This window comes from Chiloscyllium plagiosum, unplaced genomic scaffold (assembly GCF_037043375.1).
Source record: "Chiloscyllium plagiosum isolate Xiang-an unplaced genomic scaffold, Cpla_swu_hap1 HiC_scaffold_17, whole genome shotgun sequence".
Classification (NCBI taxonomy): Eukaryota; Metazoa; Chordata; class Chondrichthyes; order Orectolobiformes; family Hemiscylliidae; genus Chiloscyllium; species Chiloscyllium plagiosum.
The window spans coordinates 37,734,992-37,756,446 of record NW_028270155.1 but is presented as its reverse complement, the minus strand read 5'-3'; the positions used below and the strand labels follow the sequence as shown (position 1 = coordinate 37,756,446).

Below are 21,455 nucleotides of genomic sequence, written 5' to 3'. Positions count from 1 at the left end.
GGACGATGAGAAGCAAAGGAAGGCGACAAAGATAATGTTGCAAACGGTGCAACAAATGACAGCTGGAAGAAAGGAAAAGGGAGAGCCGTGGCAGAAACAGGAAAGGGGAGAGTCGTGGCAAGAGTAGAGGAAAAGAGAACCATGGCCGGAACAAAGGAAGAGTGGAGGAACGCGAGACCGCGACAGGGAAACGAAGAGGACACTCAGATGTTACTATTGTAATGAAGAGGGACATTTTAAACGGGAGTGCTCCCGCTACAAGCGGGAGGTGAGGTCGTACGCCCTGATGGAGGAAGATTAGGGAGGTCGGGGGTTCCTACCCTTGGGGCAAAAGGACTATCGACAGGAACCCCTGGTAAACTTGAAAGTAGGGCCCCAAGGATCGGAGATCACATTTATGGTGGACTCGGGAGCCGAAAGATCAAGTATAATCCAAATACCCCCCGGCACCCGAGCAGGAGGAAAAGTTATGGGGGTATCTGGAATTGGAGGACAGAAATTACAAGTCCCAGTGGTAGAGGACGTGGAAATTGGATATGAAAACAGAACTACTAAACGAGACCTCCTTCTACTGCCATCAGCGGGATTTAATTTGTTAGGAAGAGACTTGCAGGTCAAACTAGGGATCGGAACGGTACCAAGTAACGGGGAAATGGTGGTAAGGTTGTTCGCCCTCACCGAAGATGATGATCAACAAATAGACCCGGAAGTTTGGTACTGAGAGGGGAACAGAGGGGGTCTAAACATCAAACCTCTCCAAATCACCATGTTACCAGGAAGAGGCCCGGTAAGAAGGAAACAATACCCGATTGCTATGGAAGGACGGGAGGGGTTACAACCTGTGATAGAAAGATTAATCACAGATGGACTACTGGAGGAATGCATGTCCCCTTTCAATACTCCAATACTCCCTGTGAGGAAGCCGGACGGGACATATAGGCTGGTGCAAGACCTGCGGGGGTTGAATGAAGTAGTCCAGGCTAGATACCCGGTGGTACCTAATCCCTACACGTTAATGAGTAAAATTCCCCCCGAACATGAATGGTTCAGCGTAATAGATCTGAAGGATGCTTTTTGGAGTTGCCCCCTTGACGAAGAAAGTCGGAACCTTTTTGCCTTTGAATGGGAGAATCCCTTCACAGGACGAAAGCGACAGTTAAGATGGACGGTCTTGCCGCAGGGATTCACGGAGTCACCCAATTTGTTTGGACAAATACTGGAGCAGATCTTAGAAGGATTTCAGTGTAACGCGGAGAATCAATTGCTCCAATATGTCGATGATCTCTTACTCTCAGGACCAAGAGAAGAGGAGGTACGAGCAGACACCGTTGCCCTGTTGAACTTCCTGGGGAAACAGGGTCTACGCGTCTCCAGGACAAAACTCCAGTTTGTGGAGCGAGAAGTAAGATATCTGGGCCATCAAGTCAGTAAGGGGCACCGCCGTATCACGCCAGAACGAATATCAGGAATTACGGGTATGCCAATACCCAGGACGAAGAAGGAAGTCAGACAATTCCTGGGACTAGTAGGGTATTGCCGGATATGGATTGAAAGTTACACCACTTTAGTAAAATTTTTGTACGACAAACTGGGACAAGAAGGACAAAAGGTGGACTGGTCAGATGAGGAGGAGCAGCGATTTAATATTATTAAAAATAAACTGATTCGAGCTCCGGTATTGGCTTTACCCACCCTGAAGGAACCGTTCCAGTTATATGTTAATAGCGCCGGCGGAATTGCCCAGGGTGTGCTCACTCAGCTGCGGGCAGGGAAACGTCAGCCGGTTGCATTTTTGTCAAAAATGTTAGACCCTGTGTCACGTGGATGGCCGACCTGTATACAGGCAGTGGCAGCTACGGCAATGTTAGTAGAAGAGGCCCGAAAACTTACCTTTGGAGGAAGGATCACAGTATACTCCCCACATTCGGTTAGTGCCATACTGGCTCAGAAGGCTCACCGCTGGTTAACAGACTCTCGCATCCTAAAGTATGAGACGATTTTGATGACCGGGAACGATCTCAATTTTGCAAAAGATCTCAGTTGCAACCCAGCCCAGTTTCTGTACGGACGTCCTGCAGACGGGGAACAGGAGCATGATTGTGTGGAATTTGTGGACTTGCAGACCAAAAGCCGAGAGGACCTGCAAGAAGCCCCGCTGGGTGAGGGACAGGAACTGTATATCGACGGGTCCTCCCGGTGCATCAGTGGAGTACGATACAGTGGCTATGCTGTTATAGATGGTGCAACGAAACGGACGATTGAGTCTGGACGACTGCCCGGGAAGTGGTCAGCCCAATCCTGTGAGTTGTACGCCCTCCAGAGGGCCCTGAAGCTGTTGGAAGGGAAAGTGGGGACCATATATACTGACTCAAAGTATGCATACGGAGTCGTTCATACTTTCGGGAAAATCTGGAAAGAGCGAGGATTGATAACTTCCCGGGGAAAGGAATTAGCTCACGAACAAATGATCAGCCTAACGTTGGAAGCCCTGGCGTTACCTACGGAACTTGCAGTAGTCCATGTACCCGGTCACCAGAAGGGGTCGACACCGGAAGCGGTGGGAAACCGGCTGGCAGACGAGGAAGCCAAGCGGGCAGCGGTCGAAAAATCCGTCCAATTGTTAACGTTAATACCGTTGAGGGAGGGCCTCGCTAAACAACCCGTCTTCACCCAGGGGGAGATTGATAAAATGGATCAATTGGGTGCCCGGCTAGATACTAACGGGAAGTGGACGGTTCCTGATGGGAGACAAGTACTGAACAAACAGATCACCCGGGGTATTCTGCACCGATACACCATCAGACCCACTGGGGGGTGCAAGCCATGTGTGACACAATCCTGAGAGACTATGTATGCAGGGGGATATACATATTAGCCCAACAAGAGGTAGTCGGATGCCCCACTTGCCGGCGTATTAATCAGAAAACCATGCGTTCTATGCCAGCTGGTGGTCAGCCCCTAGCGATTAGGCCATTTCAGAGGATCCAAGTTGACTTTACAGAATTACCCCCAGTACAGAGATGGAAATATCTGCTAGTAATAGTAGACCATTTCACTCACTGGGTAGAGGCTTTCCCAACTGCCAAAGACGATGCACCAACCGTGGCCCGACTGTTGTTAGAGAACATAATCCCGAGATATGGCATAATGGAATCTATTGACTCCGATTGCGGGACGCATTTTATTTCTAAGCTACACCATTTGATCTGTAATGCCCTGGGCATCCAATGGAAATTCCACACACCCTGGCATCCTCAGAGTTCGGGTCGAGTTGAGAGAATGAATGGCACGCTCAAGACCCAATTGACTAAGCTGATGTTAGAAACTAAGTTACCCTGGCCAAAGTGCCTGCCCATTGCCCTAATGAGGATACGTACGGCACCTCGCCGAGATGTCGGGGTTTCCCCCTATGAAATGCTCTTCGGATTACCGTATTGGAGTAAGGTTGATGGATGTCCCACTCTACAAGGGGGGGATGTATTTATCCGAACCTATTTACTGGCCTTATCCCGTTCTTTTGCAGAACTCCGAAGGAAAGGTCTCCTGGCTCAGACTCCGCCGCTCGACTTCCTCCTGCATAAGGTGGAGCCCGGAGATTGGATACTTGTTAAGACCTGGAAGGCCGAAAAGCTCCAGCCGCGGTGGGAAGGACCGTTCCTGGTTCTGTTAACAACTGAGGCAGCTGTTCGAACGAAAGAAAAAGGGTGGGTCCACGCATCAAGGATAAAGGGGCCCGTTCCGCCTGAAGAAGAAAGCACCTGGACATGCGAACAAGGGGACAAGCCGTTGTCGGTAAAACTGAAAAGACAGCAATAATGAACTCTACTTGGACTGTATTGGTGGGGATATTGATCAGTTTACTCCTGTATGTGGGGGAGGGTGAGGGGAGATGTGACAAATGTCGAACTACAGTAAGACTTGGGATTCGAATCTATTCGGGATCATTTGTGTCCCATTCCTATGTGGACGATAGGTGTTACGATGTGAGTGCACGCCATGAATGTTGGGAGGATGGGAGACCCTATTATCAGGTATATAATAAAGGATACGGTGGCAAAATCCATGGATGCCCTATAAATGACCGCTGGGTGTGTATTAGCAAAACTGGGAGGCGGGACCTATCCTCCGTGTTGCTCAGGGAGCAGGTTGACAGAGTCAAGGAGACCAAGATACAGATCCCTGATCGGGGGTTGGGGAAAGAGCAAGACCGACAGGGAACGGTCGTGTTCCCTAAAGTGCCATCTGTATACGAAGAGGTAGAAGGACAGATTAAACTCCCTGATGTTACACAAAACCTGTTTATTGATCTCACCTCTAGAATAGCCACTGTTTTAAATGTTAGCAATTGCTGGGTCTGTGGGGGGCCGCATATGTCGGAACAATGGCCGTGGACTGGTCAAAGCTTAGACATAGGGGAATTGCTGCAAACCACTTGGACTCGTGACAACGACAGAAAAAGCCAGGGGTGGAGACTGACAAACAGCCCTGAGGGCCAGTTCTGTATTGAAGGCAAGGGGACCGTGAAGGTAGGGATTAGCCCCTGTCAGAATATATTGGATGCAACCACGCGAGTATGGTGGCCTGAGAATATTGCTTGGTACATTGCAAACCGAGATCATCAAAATTGCATTCGGTTACGTTCTGATTCCTCCTCTTACGAGCTCAGTGCTGACCCTTCCGATGGCATGAAAAGAGTGTGGAGCGGTGGTTGTCAGGGGAATCAATGCTGGAATAATCCTGTCCAGACTCTGCCACGGGGTCAACAATCCGAATACTGGAATTGCAGTGGTCCTGGTCCTTATGAGGGCGTCCCTGGAGTAAAGGAGTTGTGGGATGACGTTGTGAGGCAGGGAGGGCCTGCTCCAGATGGCCTATTTTGGATATGCGGTAATCAGGCATACTCCAAACTGCCCATGGGATGGGCTGGGGTATGCTTCCTGGGTCTAATACGACCTGCGTTCTTCCTATTACCCCGGGAGGAAGGCGATGATTTGGGAGTTAAACTCTTTGACTCCCTGCGTAGGTCGCCAAGGGATATCCAAGTCGGTGATTGGGGGGATGAGTGGCCACCGGCCCGGATTATTGAATACTATGGGCCGGCTACTTGGGCACAGGACGGATCATGGGGATATCGTACTCCTATCTATATGCTAAATCGAATTATCAGGCTCCAAGCAGTCGTAGAGGTCATTACTAACCGGACTGCCCTGGCCCTAGAGCTGTTGGCTCAGCAGCAGGATCAGATGAGGGCTGCTATATATCAAAACCGACTTGCCTTGGATTATCTGTTGGCCTCGGAGGGGGGTGTGTGCGGGAAATTTAACCTGACAAACTGCTGTCTAGAAATTGACGATAATGGTAAAGCGGTTTTGAAAATTTCCGATGAAATTCGGAGATTGGCCCATGTGCCAGTACAATCTTGGCGTCCTCTTAGTGGCATCGGATGGTGGGATGGTCTCCTAGGTGGTAGCTGGTGGCGCACGGCGTTGCTGGTGGTTGGGGGCGGCATGATTCTTCTTCTCGTATTACCCTGCCTAACTCCCTGTATTCAGTTTTTAATTCAGAAAAATATTTCCCGACTCCAGGCAGTGGTGGTTCCACAACATGGGACACGGGAACTTAAAGTGATGTTGCTGCGAAAGACCAAGGATTTCCCGGGCCCTTGAGGGAAGGGGGGGGGCTTATCTTGGTCAGGCACATCTTAAAGAAAGAAAAGGGTGGAATTGTAAGAGGTAATTTCGGTTTAAACTTTAAGATGTGCCTGGACCACAGACTGATCTATAATAAAAGACAAAACCTTTGTTTCTTTTCTAACAACCATTTTATATACTCAAAAGTAGAGTAGTTTAAATTGTGCAGAATGCTGACAATTTGTGAGCTATAGTAAAAGCAAGCAGGCTCTTGATTAATGAAGCCATTCACACAGCAGAGAAGGATGAGTCCTTCGCTGATAAGACTCCAGGATGGGAGTACGACTTGAGACATCTGTTTCAAGATTAAAGCTTTTGACTGATAAGACTACAGGGTGAGAAAAACAACAAACTTTGGAGACTCTGGAGCCTTTTGTTGCAGACTTCGTGATAAAAATAATGATGTTTTTAAGAATGTGAACCTCATGGCTTGTTGGAGCCAAGGAGAGGAGGGACTTGTCCTATAAATAATGGAGACTTTGTAAGCCTCAGCGCGCCTTTTCTTTAAGGGTGCCCGACTCTGCAGACTTGACTTGTTAATAAAACTTTGTTTTCCTGAATTTGTCTAGAGCGATTATTGAGAAGCGATTTTCGTTTCTAACACTAAGCAATGCTCAACTCTCAATAACATTACCAATGAGCAACTGATTAAATAAAATTATTTTAGGAAGTTAATCGATTAACTGGAAACAAATCCAAAAGCAACAGCTCTTCTTTTTAAGATTTTTAAGAAGGATGTTACCGAGAATAATTTTTTTTTAAATTATTCTGATCTGTTTTCTTAGACTGAATGAGCACTTTGAAAGAAAAGCTGTGATAGTAAACTTTTTTAAAAAGTTCTATGTGTGACAAAGGAATTTTATCACAAACATAGAATGATATAGCACTGAAGTAAGTCATTCATGTCTCTGCCGCGCTTTGTACAGCTATCCAATCGGCTCCAACTACACTCTTTCCCCACAGACCATCATATTGAATCTCTGTCCATCGCCTTTTCAAGCAGTGTATTCAGATTATAACAATTCTTTTATGCAAAATGTTTATCTCATGTCACCTTTGACTCATTTGCCAATCACTTTCACAGAATCACAAACTTTTTACAGCACAGAAAGAGAACATTAGGCCCATCTTATCTCATCTTGAATCGGTGTTTTCTAGTTATAAACAATTTCTCTTCAAAGTTTCAGCATTCTTCCAAAGGTCCTGCTCCTGTGTCCTGCTCACAGGATCACTTGCCCATCCTCTGCATGCTGCAGTGCTTGAGTGAATCACAGCACCAACTGGAGGAACAACATTTCATCTTCACATTAGGCACTTTCCAGCCTTTTGGACTTCATATTGAATTTGGCCTTCAAATGGTGAATCAATTTCTATTTCTTCCCTTTCTTTTAGCCTTACTTGTTACATTCCCTGTCACCATGTCCTCTCTCCCCTACCCCCAGAGGGACTGTCTATTTTTTCAAGTCTAAGTTTGAGACAAAAAAAACTGCAGATGCTGGAATCCAAAGTGGACAGGCAGGAGGCTGGAGGAACATAGCAAGCCAGGCAGCATCAGGAGGTGGAGAAGTCAATGTTTTGGGTGCAACCTTTCTTAAGGACCTTAAGAAGGGTTAGACCGAAAACATCGAGTTCTCCACCTCCTGATGCTGTCTGGCTTGCTGTGTTCTTCCAGCCTCCTGCCTGTCCACTTGAATTCCAGCATCTGCAGATTTATGTCGCTTAGCAAGTTTGTTCCACTACAAAGTCTCTTCAAATGTTAAAACCATACATTTTAATGAAATAATACAATAAATTTCACACTTTAAGGGGTTTCTGAGTGTGCTAAGTTACAATACTGTTTAAAGACAGGGGCTGAGGGTCATTATCAGCATCAGCATCATCACTTTCAGGTATAGTTCTGGTGCAAGATTATGACGAAAAAAGAAAACATGTAGTCCAGAAGTGGATGGCTGTGGTTCATTGTCCTCAGACTGTTTGTTGGGGGTTGGCTTAAAAAAGGCATCTAGCTTTTGCTGCTTTGCCATCTTTCTTCTTTCATGAAGAAGTTGTTCATAATGTTCCAGATAAGAATTTACGTCACAAGCTGCAATCCTGCTGCACTCTGCATTGTAGTCATTGTCTTCTAAGAGCTGCAACTGCCTATCAACTTCCCTCTGGCTGTAAGAGCTGCTCCTTTTTTTTGAGATATTTTAGGTGCTGGAGGTGATTTCCTCGAATTCCAGGAGCAGCAATTACTGTTTTATATGTTGCTGCATTGTTTTGGAACTTTGGAAAAAAAAGGCAAAACAACAGCAGTTTTAAAAGGGAGAAGAGCAGACAAAGGAAGTACACGGTGAGGACAGTGCAGGAGAGAGAGAGAGAGAGAGAGAGAAAACCTGCACAGTTACTGCCTTTGCTGTTTTTGAATTCATGTGTCACTGGACATCGGAGTGCATCTGGGAAAATTAACAAACAGTGAATTTCACAACTAATCTTGGAGGAACCGGTTTGGGCGAAGTTCACAGTACAGAATCAGATAAGTTAATTGTTGTTTTAAGTCTGTCCAAGCGAAAGGCTGTATTAGTAACTACAGTGATTTCTTTCTTGATTATATGGTTTGGAGATAAGTCTCTTGTTTAAACTTAAAATATAAGCCACAGCTATTAATTTAACCTGGGGAAGTGTTTGTAAAGGAATAAGACGGTGTTATTTTCTGGGTCTGTAGATTGTGAAAGAGGAAAAATGGCCTTTGCAGTGGTATGTACTTCTTGTCAGATGTGGGAGTTTAAAAAGAGTTTAAGGGTTACTGCGGATTATACCTGCCATAAATGCTGTTGGATGCGACTCTTATCAGATCGAGTGGATTGGTTGGAGAGACAGATAGAAGCGATGAGGAATTTGCAACAGCAACAGTATGTGATGGATGGCAGTTATAGGAAGGGGGGAAGTCTCACATACAGTCACATAGATGGGTTAACTCCAGGAAGGGTAAGAGAGGTCGGCACCTAGGGCAGGAGTCTTTTGTGGATATACCCATTTCAAACAGGTATGCTGTTTTGGAAAATGTGATGGATTCTCAGGGGAACGTAGCACGAACAACCAAGTTTCTGGTATTGAGACTGGCTGTAATGTAACGAGGGGTACGTCGGCTTCCAAGAGATCAATTGTGTTAGGGGATTCTGTAGTCCGAGGTACAGACAAACGTTTATGTGGCCAGCGAAGAAAAAGCAGGATAGTGTGTTGTTTCCCTGGTGCCAGGATCAAGGATGTCTCAGGGAGGGTGCAGAATGTTCTCACGGGGGAGAGGGGCCAGCAAGAGGTCATTGTCCACATTGAAACCAACGACATTGGAAGGGAAAAGGTTGAGATTCTGAAGGGAGATTACAGAGAGTTGGCAGAAATTTAAAAAGGAGGTCCTCAAGGGTAGTAATATCTGGATTACTCCCAGTGCTACATGCTATTGAGGGCAGGAATAGGAGGATAGAGCAGATGAATGCATGGCTGAGGAGCTGGTATATGGGAGAAGGATTCACATTTTTGGATCATTGGAATCTCTTTTGGGGTAGAAGTGACCTGTACAAGAAGGACGGATTGCACCTAAATTGGAAGGGGACTAATATACTTGCAGGGAAGTTTGCTAGAACTGCTTCGGAGGATTTAAACTAGTAAGGTGGGGGAGTGGGACCCAAGGAGATAGTGAGAAAAGAGATCAATCTGAGACTGGCACAGTTGAGAACAGAAGTGAATCAAACAGTCAGGGCAGGCAGCGACAAGGTAGGACTAATAAATTAAACTGCATTTATTTCAATGCAAGGGGCCTAACAGGGAAGGCAGATGAACTCAGGGCATGGTTAGGAACATGGGACTGGGCTATCATAGCAAATACAAAAACATGGCTCAGGAATGGGCAGGACTGGCAGCTTAATGTTCCAGGATACAAATGCTACAGGAAGGATAGAAAGGGAGGCAAGAGAGGAGGGGGAGTGGCATTTTTGATAAGGGATAGCATTACAGCTGTGCTGAGGGAGAATATTCCAGGAAATACATCCAGAGAAGTTATTTGGGTGGAACTGAGAAATAAGAAAGGGATGATCACCTTATTGGGATTGTATTATAGACCCCCTAATAATCAGAGGGAAATTGAGAAACAAACTTGTAAGGAGATCTCAGCTATCTGTAAGAATAATAGGGTAGTTATGGTAGGGGATATTAACTTTCCAAACATTGACTGGGACTGCCATAGTGTGAAAGGTTTAGATGGAGAGGAATTTCTTAAGTGCGTACAAGACAATTTTCTGATTCAGTATGTGGATGTACCTACTAGAGAAGGTGTAAAACTTGACCGACACTTGGGAAATAAGGCAGGGCAGGTGACTGAGGTGTCAGTGGGGGAGCATTTTGGGGCCAGTGACCATAATTCTATTTGTTTTAAAATCGTGATGGAAAAGGATAGACCAGATCTAAAAGTTGAAGTTCTAAATTGGAGAAAGGTCAATTTTGATGGTATTAGGCAAGAACTTTCGAAAGCTGATTGGAGGCAGATGTTCGCAGGTAAAGGGACGGCTGGAAAATGGGAAGCCTCCAGAAATGAGATAACAAGAATCCAGAGAAAGTATATTCCTGTCAGGGTGAAAGGGAAGGCTGGTAGGTATAGGGAATGCTGGATGACTAAAAAGATTGAGGGTTTGGTTAAGAAAAAGAAGGAAGCATATGTCAGGTATAGACAGGATAGATCGAGTGAATCCTTAGAAGAGTATAAAGGAAGTGGGAGTATACTTAAGAGGGAAATCAGGAGGGCAAAAAGGGGACATGAGATAGCATTGGCAAATAGAATTAAGGAGAATCCAAAGGGTTTTAACAAAAGGGTAACTAGGGAGAGAATAGGGACCCTCAAAGTTCAGCAAGGCGGCCTTTGTGTGGAGCCACAGAAAATGGAGGAGATACTAAATGAATATTTTGCATCAGTATTTACTGTGAAAAAGGATATGGAAGATATAGACTGTAGGGAAATAGATGGTGACATCTTGCAAAATGCCCAGATTACAGAGGAGGAAGTGCTGGATGTCATGAAATGGTTAAAGGCGGATAAGTCCCCAGGACCTGATCAGGTGTATCTAAGAACTCTGTGGGAAGCTAGAGAAGTGATTTCTGGGCCTCTTGCTGAGATATTTGTATCATCGATAGTCACAGGCGAGGTGCCAGAAGGCTGAAGGTTGGCAAACGTGGTGCCACTGCTTAAGAAGGGTGGTAAAGACAAGCCAGAGAACTATAGACCGGTGACTCAGTGATGGGCAAGTTGTTGGAGGGAATCCTGAGGGACAGGATGTACATGTATTTGGAAAGGCAAGGACTGATTAGGGCTAGTCAACATGGCTTTGTGCATGGGAAATCATGTCTCACAAACTTGATTGAGTTTTTTGAAGAAATAACAAAGAAGATTGATGAGGGCAGAGCAGTAGATGTGATCTATATGGACTTCAGTAAGGCATTCGACAAGGTTCCCCATGGGAGACTGATTAGCAAGGTGAGATCTCATGGAATAAAGGGAGAACTATCCATTTGGATACAGAACTGGCTCAAAGGTAGAAGACAGAGGGTGGTATTGGAGGGTTGTTTTTCAGACTGGAGGCCTGTGACCAGTGGAGTGCCACAAGGATTGGTGCTGGGTCCTCTACTTTTTGTCATTTACATAAATGATTTGGATGCGAGCATAAGAGGTCCAGTTAGTAAGTTTGCAGATGACAACAAAATTGGAGGTGTAGTGGACAGCGAAGAGGGTTACCTCAGATTACAACAGGATCTTGACCAGATAGGTCAATAGGCTGAGAAGTGGCAGATGGAGTTTAATTCAGATAAATGCAAGATGCTGTATTTGGGAAAGCAAATCTTAGTGGGACTTATACACTTAATGGTAAGGTCCTAGGGAGTGTTGCTGAACAAAGAGACCTTGGAGTGCAGGTTCATAGCTCCTTGAAAGTGGAGTCGCAGGTAGATAGGATAGTGAAGAAGGCATTTGGTGTGCTTTCCTTTATTGGTCAGAGTATTGAGTACAGGAGTTGGGAGGTCATGTTGCGGCTGTACAGGACATTGGTTAGGCCACTGTTGGAATATTGCGTGCAATTCTGGTCTCCTTCCTATCAGAAAGATGTTGTGAAACTTGAAAAGGTTCAGAAAAGATTTACAAGGAATTTGCCAGGGTTGGAGGATTTGAGGCTGAACAGGCTGTGGCTGTTTTCCCTGGACCGTCGGAGGCTGAGGGGTGACCTTATAGAGGTTTACAAAATTATGAGGGGCATGGATAGGATAAATAGACAAAGTCTTTTCCCTGGAATTGGGGAGTCCAGAACTAGAGGGCATAGGTTTAGGGTGAGAGGGGAAAGATATAAAAGAGACTTAAGGGGCAACGTTTTCATGCAGAGGGTGGTATGGAATGAGCTGCCAGAGGATGTGGTGGAGGCTGGTACAATTGCAACATTTAAGAGGCATTTGGATGGGTATCTGAATATGAAGGATTTGGAGGGATATGGGCTGGGTACTGGCAGGTGGGACTAGATTGGGTTGGGATATCTGGTCGGTGTGGACAGGTTGGACCGAAGGGTCTGTTTCCATGCTGTACATCTCTATGACTCTAAGACAAAACAGAAGTGGAAAGTTCTCATTATTCTGAATTCTAGACTTCATCGTCTTCATCTCCAGCTTCAATTTCCCCCAAAGCAATAAATTGTTGCAGATCAGTCTCCACTTCTTCAAATCCAACTTGATTTAAAAGAGCGACACAATGTTCTTTGATTGCTGAATGCTCCTCTGACGGTTCAATGCCTTGAACATCATGAAGAAAATCTGGGAGAAGCTTCTGCCAAACTGCATGCAAGCAGTCCTTACTGACATTGCCCAATCATGGCAATAACATTCTTAATGTTAAAGCTCTTCCAAAATTGAAGAACACTGTCCTCATTATCCCCCGAGTAGTTGCAATCAACTTCCTGAATGTGCACCTTAAATAATAAGCTTTAAAAGCTGCTATTGCACCCTAGTCCATGGGTTGAATGAGAGGTTGTGTTCAGAGTTAGATATAGCACTTTGATGTTTTCAGAAAGCTCATCAATGGTGGGAGGATGACTTGGTGTATTGACTAGAATGCGGAGAATCTTGAAATCCAAATTTTTTCTCCTGCAACAATTTCTAAAAACGTCCTCAAAAACATCAAAATTTGGCCCGTCATTCAATCTCTTTTGCTTGACTGAAGTAAAAATCTAGAGAGGTCTTAAGGTAACCGGGGATGGAATCACATTATAACCAATGGGAGTTTGCATTTTTTGAAAAATCATTCCCCTATTCATCAATTGCATTACAGCCAGATCACATTGACAAAATGCGTGTTATAGGAGAACAATCTGAGCGTGTAAGACATGTTGGCTTAGAACAGAGGGCATTTGTCAGAGAGAACAATACATGATAAGTCCAACAAAATGAGACACAATTCTGGATTTAGTTTTGGGAGATGAAGGTGGACAAGTGGGCAAAGTAACAATGGATGATCATACTGGGGATAGTGAGCACAGCTCAGTTAGATTTAGCATTATTTTGGAAAAGGACAGAGATAAATCAGGAATCAAAGTTTTTAACTGAGGTTAGGCAATTTTTTAAAAAAACTGGCAAGTGGTTTGGCTGAAATGGACAGGACAGGGCTGCTAAAGATAAATTAGTGGTGAATCTGTGGGAGACATTAAAAAGTGAGATCCTTAGGCCACAAAGCAGACATATCCCCTCCAAAATAAGAATGGTACTGCCAAATCTAGATGCTCACAGGTGTCTGCAAAAATACACAGGAAGATTAAACAGAAAGAGAAAATATATGATAGAAACAAAAAACTTAACATTGCAGATAGCCGAGAGGAGTATAGAAAGCACAGAGAACAAGTGAAAAAAAAGGATATCAAAGGAAATGTTTCACTGCACTCATGTGAGTACATGTGGCAATAAAGTTAATTCAATTCAATTCAAAGTAAGGGTATGAAAAAATATTAGCAAGCAAGATGAAGGAAAATCCCAAAGATGTTTTACAAGTATATAAAAACTAAAAAGATAACTAAGGAAAAAGTGGGACCCAGAGATAAAGAAGGGAATTTGTGTGAAGATGCAGAGGGTATGGCAAGAAATTTAAATGATTTTTTTTAATCTCCATATTCAAAGGACAGGGATGATGCTTATGCAGTAATCCCAAAGGATCAGTGTGAAATATAATTGCATTTTAATCCAAGCACAGATGTTTGGTAATACTAAGGAATAAACATTGGTAAGGACACCAAGAAATCATAGTTAGCTTCTAATAATATCATAGCCCTCCAAATTTAACATATTCATAGAGCAATAGTCAACCTAGTTAGTCCCAGAAAGTAGTTTCTCACATGAATAGTGAGTTTAGTTGATATATCCTTTCACCTTCTTCAATTTATCTGATAGACTGAGTTAAAATAATACTTTTTCTTGGTTTATTTTGTCTACCCTGTTGACTGGATTACACATCTGTGTTTGGTCACATCAAGGAAACCCTAATAAAAAATAATGAGAAACTTTAGAAAAAGGCAATATTCTTATGATAGAACTCCTTCATCACCAGGTCTGAAGCTTTAAAATTATTGGGCAGAAGAAACTGGTAGAAAAGAACTCCCTCAAAGCAACAACATGGAAGTTAGCGCCAATAGAACATAGAACATAGAACATAGAAGAATACAACGCAGTACAGGCCCTTTGGCCCTCGATGTTGCGCCGATCCAAGCCCACCTAACCTACACTAGCCCACTATCCTCCATATGCCTATCCAATGCCCGCTTAAATGTCCATAAAGAGGGAGAGTACACCACTGCTACTGGCAGTGCATTCCATGAACTCACGACTCGCTGAGTAAAGAACCTACCCCTAACATCTGTCCTATACCTACCACCCCTTAATTTAAAGCTATGCCCCCTCGTAATAGATGACTCCATACGTGGAAAAAGGTTCTCACGGTCAACCCTATCTAAACCCCTAATCATCTTGTACACTTTTATCAAGTCACCCCTAAACCTTCTTTTCTCCAATGAAAACAACCCCAAGTGCCTCAGGCTTTCCTCATACGATCTTCCTACCATACTAGGCAACATCCTGGTAAACCTCCTCTGCACCCGTTCCAGTGCCCCCACATCCTTCCTATAGTATGGCGACCAAAACAGCACACAATACTCCAGGTGCGGCCGCACCAGAGTCTTATACAGCTGCAACATGATCTCAGGACTCCGGAACTCAATTCCTCTACCAATAAAAGCCAGTACGCCATATGCCTTCTTCACCGCACTATTTACCTGGGTGGCAACTTTCAAAGATCTGTGTACATGGACACCAAGATCCCTCTGCTCATCCACACTACCAAGTATCCGACCATTAGCCCAGTACCCCATCTTTTTGTTACTCTTACCAAAGTGAATCACCTCACACTTAGCTACATTGAACTCCATTTGCCACCTTTCTGCCCAGTTCTGCAGCTTATCTATATCCCGCTGTAACCTGCCACATCCTTCCTCACTGTCAACAACTCCTCCAACTTTCGTATCATCCGCAAACTTGCTCACCCAACCTTCTAGCCCCTCCTCCAGGTCATTTATAAAAATGACAAGCAGCAATGGTCCCAAAACAGAACACCGCTAGTAACGGCACTCCAAGATGAACCTTTACCATCAACTACTATCCTCTGTCTTCTTCCAGCCAGCCAATTCCTAATCCAAACCTCCAACTCACCCTCAATGCCATACCTCCGTATTTTTTGAAGTAGCCTACCATGGGAAACCTTATCAAATGCCTTACTAAAATCCATATACACCACATCTACCGTTTTCCCCTCTCCTGCGCGCTTTTATAGGGAAAAAACCTACCCAGTTAAGCTTGCGCTACACCAGCTTCCGGCTGCCCCTCTGGTCTTCGTCACTTCCTCCTGCTGCTCCCGCGCTTTCTGTGAAGAGAAAAAAAACACCGCTGCCCGCTACCGGTAAGTAATTTTAAAACAAACTGTCTCACCTTAGCTGTAGCCTTCCGGGTTCCTTTACCGGATTAGTATTGCAGGTATAGACATCTTTCTGCAAAAAAAGAACAGTTTTTAGTTACATAATGTTTCTAATGCACAAAATATCCAAGTTTTGTTGCAGATAAATATGAAGAATGGATGTCAAATCATAGGAAGTGGTTTGTAGGCAAAGGGGTCTTGCGAAGTTTTAAAAATAAAGGACAAAGGTAAAGTAAAGGGTTTAGGTAATTCCAGAGAACAGTGCTAAAGCAACAGAAGGCTCTGCCACCAATGTTTTGGCTGAAACAAAATAAGGAAACATGGGCCAGTTTTGAAGAATGGATAAATATAGGAAGGGATGTGGAGTGGAAAATGTTGCAGAGATTAGAAGGCCTGAAATCCTTCTGCAGTTTTAAGATGAGAGGGTAAGTATTTTAAATTGCACATATAAGAGGATGATGAGCCAGCATAGCTCAGCAAAGACAGACATGATAAATGAGTGATACTTAGCACAAGTGGTTCTCATGAATTAAATATGCACCTCCTTTTCCAACATTTAGAACAATCTGTTGAATATATTCTCATTTATGCAACCAGAAACTTAGTGCATATTGTGAAATTTCTTCAATTTGTTTGTTTTACTGTGTATTCTCATTTGCAACCATATAATGTTGAAACAAAAGATAGAAAGCTGAAATAAATACAAAAACCAAAATACTGTGAATGCCTAATATCTGAAATAAAAACAAAGATATGCTAGAAACGCATATTAGAAAGTTGACAGTTGCTGCAAAGAACACTCACAGAACAAGTTTACAATTAATAAGAGGCAGTTTTGAGCGCATTCTTTGGGTCTTATGTGCACAGTGGAACAACAATACATTAGCTGAGCAAATTTGAAAGCAAGTAAGAGATCTAACAAAACTGCATGTGTAGAAGTAGTAGAATTCCTTCTTATCAACAAAGAAGGTTCTTATAAATCATTTGTATAAATGAGCAGACCTCCTCCTGACTCGACAAATTATTACAATGCCTCACCTCCCTTTTCATTACTGTTGTATTGATTTGTCAGCAGCAGAACCATGATTTATTAAGGTCTTTGAAAAAAGACTGTATTCATCCTAATAAATCCTTGCCTTTGTATTCATTGGTATACCATGAGTTTGTAGGAAACCAGTAAAACCAAATTTGACCTCAGACAGATTTCTAAGTTAGCGATTTTTGAGAAGATTTGTACATTTTTACACATACCAATGCAAACTTCTTCTGCTGCTACCTGAGTAAATACTTAGTCACTGCCATATCAACAAAATGCCTGTCACTTCCAAATCTGTCCAGTTAGACAATATGAAATCCCTTTTCTGCCATAACCCAATCTTATTTTTCCACTGTCCATCATATAGTCAAGTTGGGTAGGGCCTGACAAATTGTGACAGAGGAGCAGCAGGCACAAAAAGACAGGAAACCAGACACCAGATGGAAAATCCTAGGGAAGCAGCTGGCGGCACTTAAGGGTGTGGAGCTCCAACTGCAGAGATATCAGTAAAAGGAATATCTTGTGCTTTAGTGTAGTCTTTCTCTACATGCAGATGCTTTGGAATTTACATAGTTTCTGTTTGTCATAGCATCTGCACATGGATTTGTCTTAAACTTGATTCTAAGGTAATGTTCATCTACAAACATTCACATAAATTCACATAAGGGTATATCAATCTTTGTACATTGTTTGGACTTTATTAATTACCAACTTGGTTCTTATGAAAGAATGTACTTACATTTTGATAGAATGAGTTAGTCATATAATTTGAGCAAGAAATGAAGTAAATCATGCTTTGCCCTCCAGTTATTTCTGGAGGACAAAAAAATCCCAGCACAAATTTCAAGCCAGCATAAATTTTAAATTTCAAATTTCATCAGTCTGGTCAGACCTGATTCAGTGGCAAAATTTCAGAAAGATGGTAGGTTGGATCATGAAGAAAGAACAAGAGTATTTATACATTAATCTTTCATATTCGGGTTGGTAAGTTAGGAAAAAATGCTATCACTGTGAAATTCGTCCTGATGAGCAGAGATACAAGTCCCAGTCTCGGAATGTCTCTTTTTTGAATTTAGTGCATCGCTTGCTTATCACGTTACTCCATTCCTCCCTCTTCCTCCTGCTGAGTATACCTCATAATTTAATATCAAATGGTTGAAGAAACCATGCCATATCTGTACATAGAGTACCGTTAATCTATCAAAGCGTGCAAAGTATTTAAAAAATTCCAACCATATGCTCCATGGTAACTTTTACAGAAGCACACGCTTCTCCTTGGACATAAGGACCAGGGGCAAAAGCAATAATTACAGAGAATATATACTCCATCACCAAGGCACCATCTGGACATGTACCTTTCAGCAATGAAGAGTATAGGAATGATAGATTTTACATAAATAAATAAAATTTGACAGGTGTATGGACATTGACACTTGCAAACAATGAATTGCTGATCACCAATGAAATGAGTATTAATAGCTTTTTTGTTTCAGAGAATCTTTAATGGGGCTTCACTCAGATACACAGATGCTGTCAACAACCTCTAATCCTGTGGAACTCCTGTCATTCAAATGGTCAGCCTCTCTCAGTGGTATACTATATCCACTTGTCCCAACTGAGAAAACAATTAGTCATATGTTTAATCCAAATTATGTACAGTCAGTTAGTTTACATAAAAATATGGATTGTATCTGGTGAAATCACATGGCATATGACAGTGGATTTCATGTGTTATTAAGTCTAAAGTTCAGATTAAAAACATATCTGAACATGTCAATGTTTGGGTAACTGGAGGTGATGGCTAAATGCCCCTAACATGTCTGATGAATCAAGCATCCCTTATGGTGTAACTCCTTATCATCGTCCCCTTTCTTATCATGCATTGTTAAAACGGATCATTATTATTACCTGTGATGAATGTATTTATAAATCAGGCAAATGGCACCACAAGCAAAGCCAGGATTAGTTTCAAGCTGTACCTCTGAAAAATGAGTTGTTCTAGGCTGTCATTAGAGAATCAGACTCAAAGACACATCAACAGCAGATAGGTTTGCAACACTGAAACACAAATTCTGTCATCCATTGAAACACAATGGTCTATTGCTCAGAAAGAAGCTATTCATCTCATTATGTTCACTTACCACTTCACTAAATCAACCTCCATGGCCAGTTATTGGCCTATAGCCCTCCACCTTCATCTGCTTCTATCATTTAACCATATTTCCCTTCATTTTCTTGTTGTGTCACTATCCCTTCCCTCAGTACTGTTCTAGCCAGGCTCTGGCTCAAAAGTGTCAGGCATTTTGTCATTTTTATGTTATTTCTATGATGTTAGATGCTGTAAGGGATTTTGTTTCATATATAATCCTGACAGTTATGATATAAAGCTTTTTTTTGTTTTATCTTCTCTAATTTTTCTTGTATGTCAAAATGTAACGAGTTGGGGAGGTGAGTCAGTGTCTGGAACTTGTAACTGGGTGGTACAAAGGTAAAGTTGCACTGAAGGAGAAGACCCTAGCTGAAGACATCAGTCTTTGGAATAAATAATACACATTCACTGACCTATGATCAAAAAGATGACTACAAACACCCAGACACCTTGTTCACACACTATGATTGGCGGCTTTTGGGATGGAGGGGGGTGGGGGGGAGGAGTTGGTTGTCATATTCATTCCACCCAACGCGTGGGATAGGACTTACTTTGGCATGCATCTAGAGGCAGCTCCTGCTGAGGGCAGGGCATGACCACATGGCCAAAGTGGGTTTAATAACCTAATCAAATGACTCATACTGCCTTAAAAGCCAAAGGCCTGTGTGTAAGGAGGTACGTAAAACTACAGCCTTCAAGGACAGCAGGACTGCAGACAGAAGTGTAATCTGGTCAGCTGTGGGATACCCAGGAGAGTGATCATCTGGTAACAGGTTCTTGAACACAGGAACCCACTAAGCAACTCGTGTTTTGAGTGTAGGTAGTTGTGTTGGGGTGTCAGTAAAGAGTAACTACACTAAGTGTAAGTTGCATTCTTAGTTGTGTTTTGTGTCATTGATGCCTAAGTACACAATAAAGGACTTCAGAAGATAGGGAGGCCTACTTCCCTTCCTTTGATTAAATGATTTGAAGACTTTCAGATCTACATTTTTCTAATAACAGAGTGCATTATAAGAGATGTTTCATAGTGTGGGATGCTTTTCCACAGTCACAATCAATTTGTTTGGCCAGGGGCCTAGTGCAGGAAAGTAGGGCTAACATAGATACTAGTGTATGTTTGGCAGTACAGACTCAATGGGCTGAAGGGACAACTCTGTATTGAATGATGATATGAATCTCCACTTCTATATATATAGGTGTTAAATTGCATCATCGTCCTGAGATGAGTGAACCAAAGCCAAATAAATCATGTTGATGGCTCCTGATGGGAGGAAGTCCTCCAGGTTATTAGATAACCTATATGCCTTCATTTGTCACCAAGGCAGCAGTTGTAGGAGCTAATAGTCTTGGGACTGGGCAGCATGCAAGATATTCCCCCTTGAGTTGAGCTTCTTTTTTCATGATCCTTTCTCTTAAACAGGATGATGAGGATCACTGGATTATTTGTCTGTTCTATTCCTGATGTAATTTGCCTCTTCATAGCAGGTATTTCCTCTTAAAGGACGTAATGCTTTCTGACTCAAATACTCCTTGTGGCAAAGTATTATAACATCCAACAATCTGCTGGGTAACAATATTCCTGCACCCCCCAGTTGGTTCTCTTTGATTCTTAAATAGATAATCTCTTGTCACTGACTCCCCGAATTTCAAGCACAGCATCCCACTTGGAATATAGGATTTGTCAAATTTTCCAATGTCACTATTGTATCTCGTTATGGCATGTTACTGCAAAAAAGGTGCAAGGATTTGAAAGGCTTAACATGATTCTTATTCTGGGACAAAATCCCAGGAACAAACAAAAAAAATTAATAATTGACAAAATACGCAACTGTTAGCGTTGGTTAAAAACAAAAGGTGGGAGTGTAGTTCACTTTGGCATTTTCACTGTGGATTCTTCAAAAAATAATCATTGTTTTCACTTTATGATAAAACAACCTTGCATACTCCAGCATTTTCAATTTTTATTTCAAGTATCATAAAGCTTATGGCAGACTTCAAGAGGTGACAATAAATATGACAAAGATTACGCTGAAATCTATGATCACCAACACAAGGTAAGCATCAGTTTGGTACTATTCAGTATGTGGGAAAGACCCAATTAATATCAAACTTGAACCGAGATACAAGAACCACAGTTGGAAAACAAAAGCAGTCCTCAACTCAATGGCAACAAACCAGTCTTCTTCTGTCATAACAACTGCTGACCTGTCTCAATAAAAATTATTTTCATAAGAACTTAAGAGCTAAGAGCAGGAGTAAGCAATTCAGCCACTCTAGTCTGCTCTACGATTTGATACACTCAAAGTTGATCTCATCTCAACCTTATCTCCACTTTCCTGCCCACTCCTTATAATCCTTCAACCTGTTCTTAATTAATTATCTGTTTATCCTCCTCATATTTGCTCAATATCCCAGCATATACCACGCTCTGGAATGATGGATTTCACAGATTCATGATCTTTGAGAGAAATAATTTCTCTTCATCTCTATTTTAAATCTGCTATTCCTTATCCTAAAACATTCCCTTCTAAGAATAAAATGGATTATGAAAGAGATCTTAAAAAA

The 21,455-nt window shown here is 42.7% G+C and overlaps 1 protein-coding gene across 1 annotated transcript; it reads left to right on the top strand.

Moving 5' to 3' along the window:
* The first annotated feature begins 3,374 nt into the window (after window positions 1-3,374).
* LOC148147317 (endogenous retrovirus group 3 member 1 Env polyprotein-like) lies at window positions 3,375-6,240 on the top strand. Its single transcript, XM_087995854.1, has 2 exons — window positions 3,375-3,792; window positions 4,662-6,240. Exons 1-2 carry the CDS (start codon window positions 3,415-3,417, stop codon window positions 5,664-5,666), a joined length of 1,383 nt encoding a protein of 460 aa, XP_087851980.1. The 5' UTR covers window positions 3,375-3,414; the 3' UTR covers window positions 5,667-6,240.
* The last annotated feature ends 15,215 nt before the right edge of the window (window positions 6,241-21,455 follow it).

Coding starts and splice junctions, on each gene's coding strand:
- LOC148147317 (XM_087995854.1), top strand. CDS start 3,415: ATGCTCTTCGGATTACCGTATTGGAGTAAGGTTGATGGATGTCCCACT. Junction 3,793..4,661: donor AAGGGGACAAGCCGTTGTCG/GTAAAACTGAAA, acceptor TCCTCTTACGAG/CTCAGTGCTGACCCTTCCGA.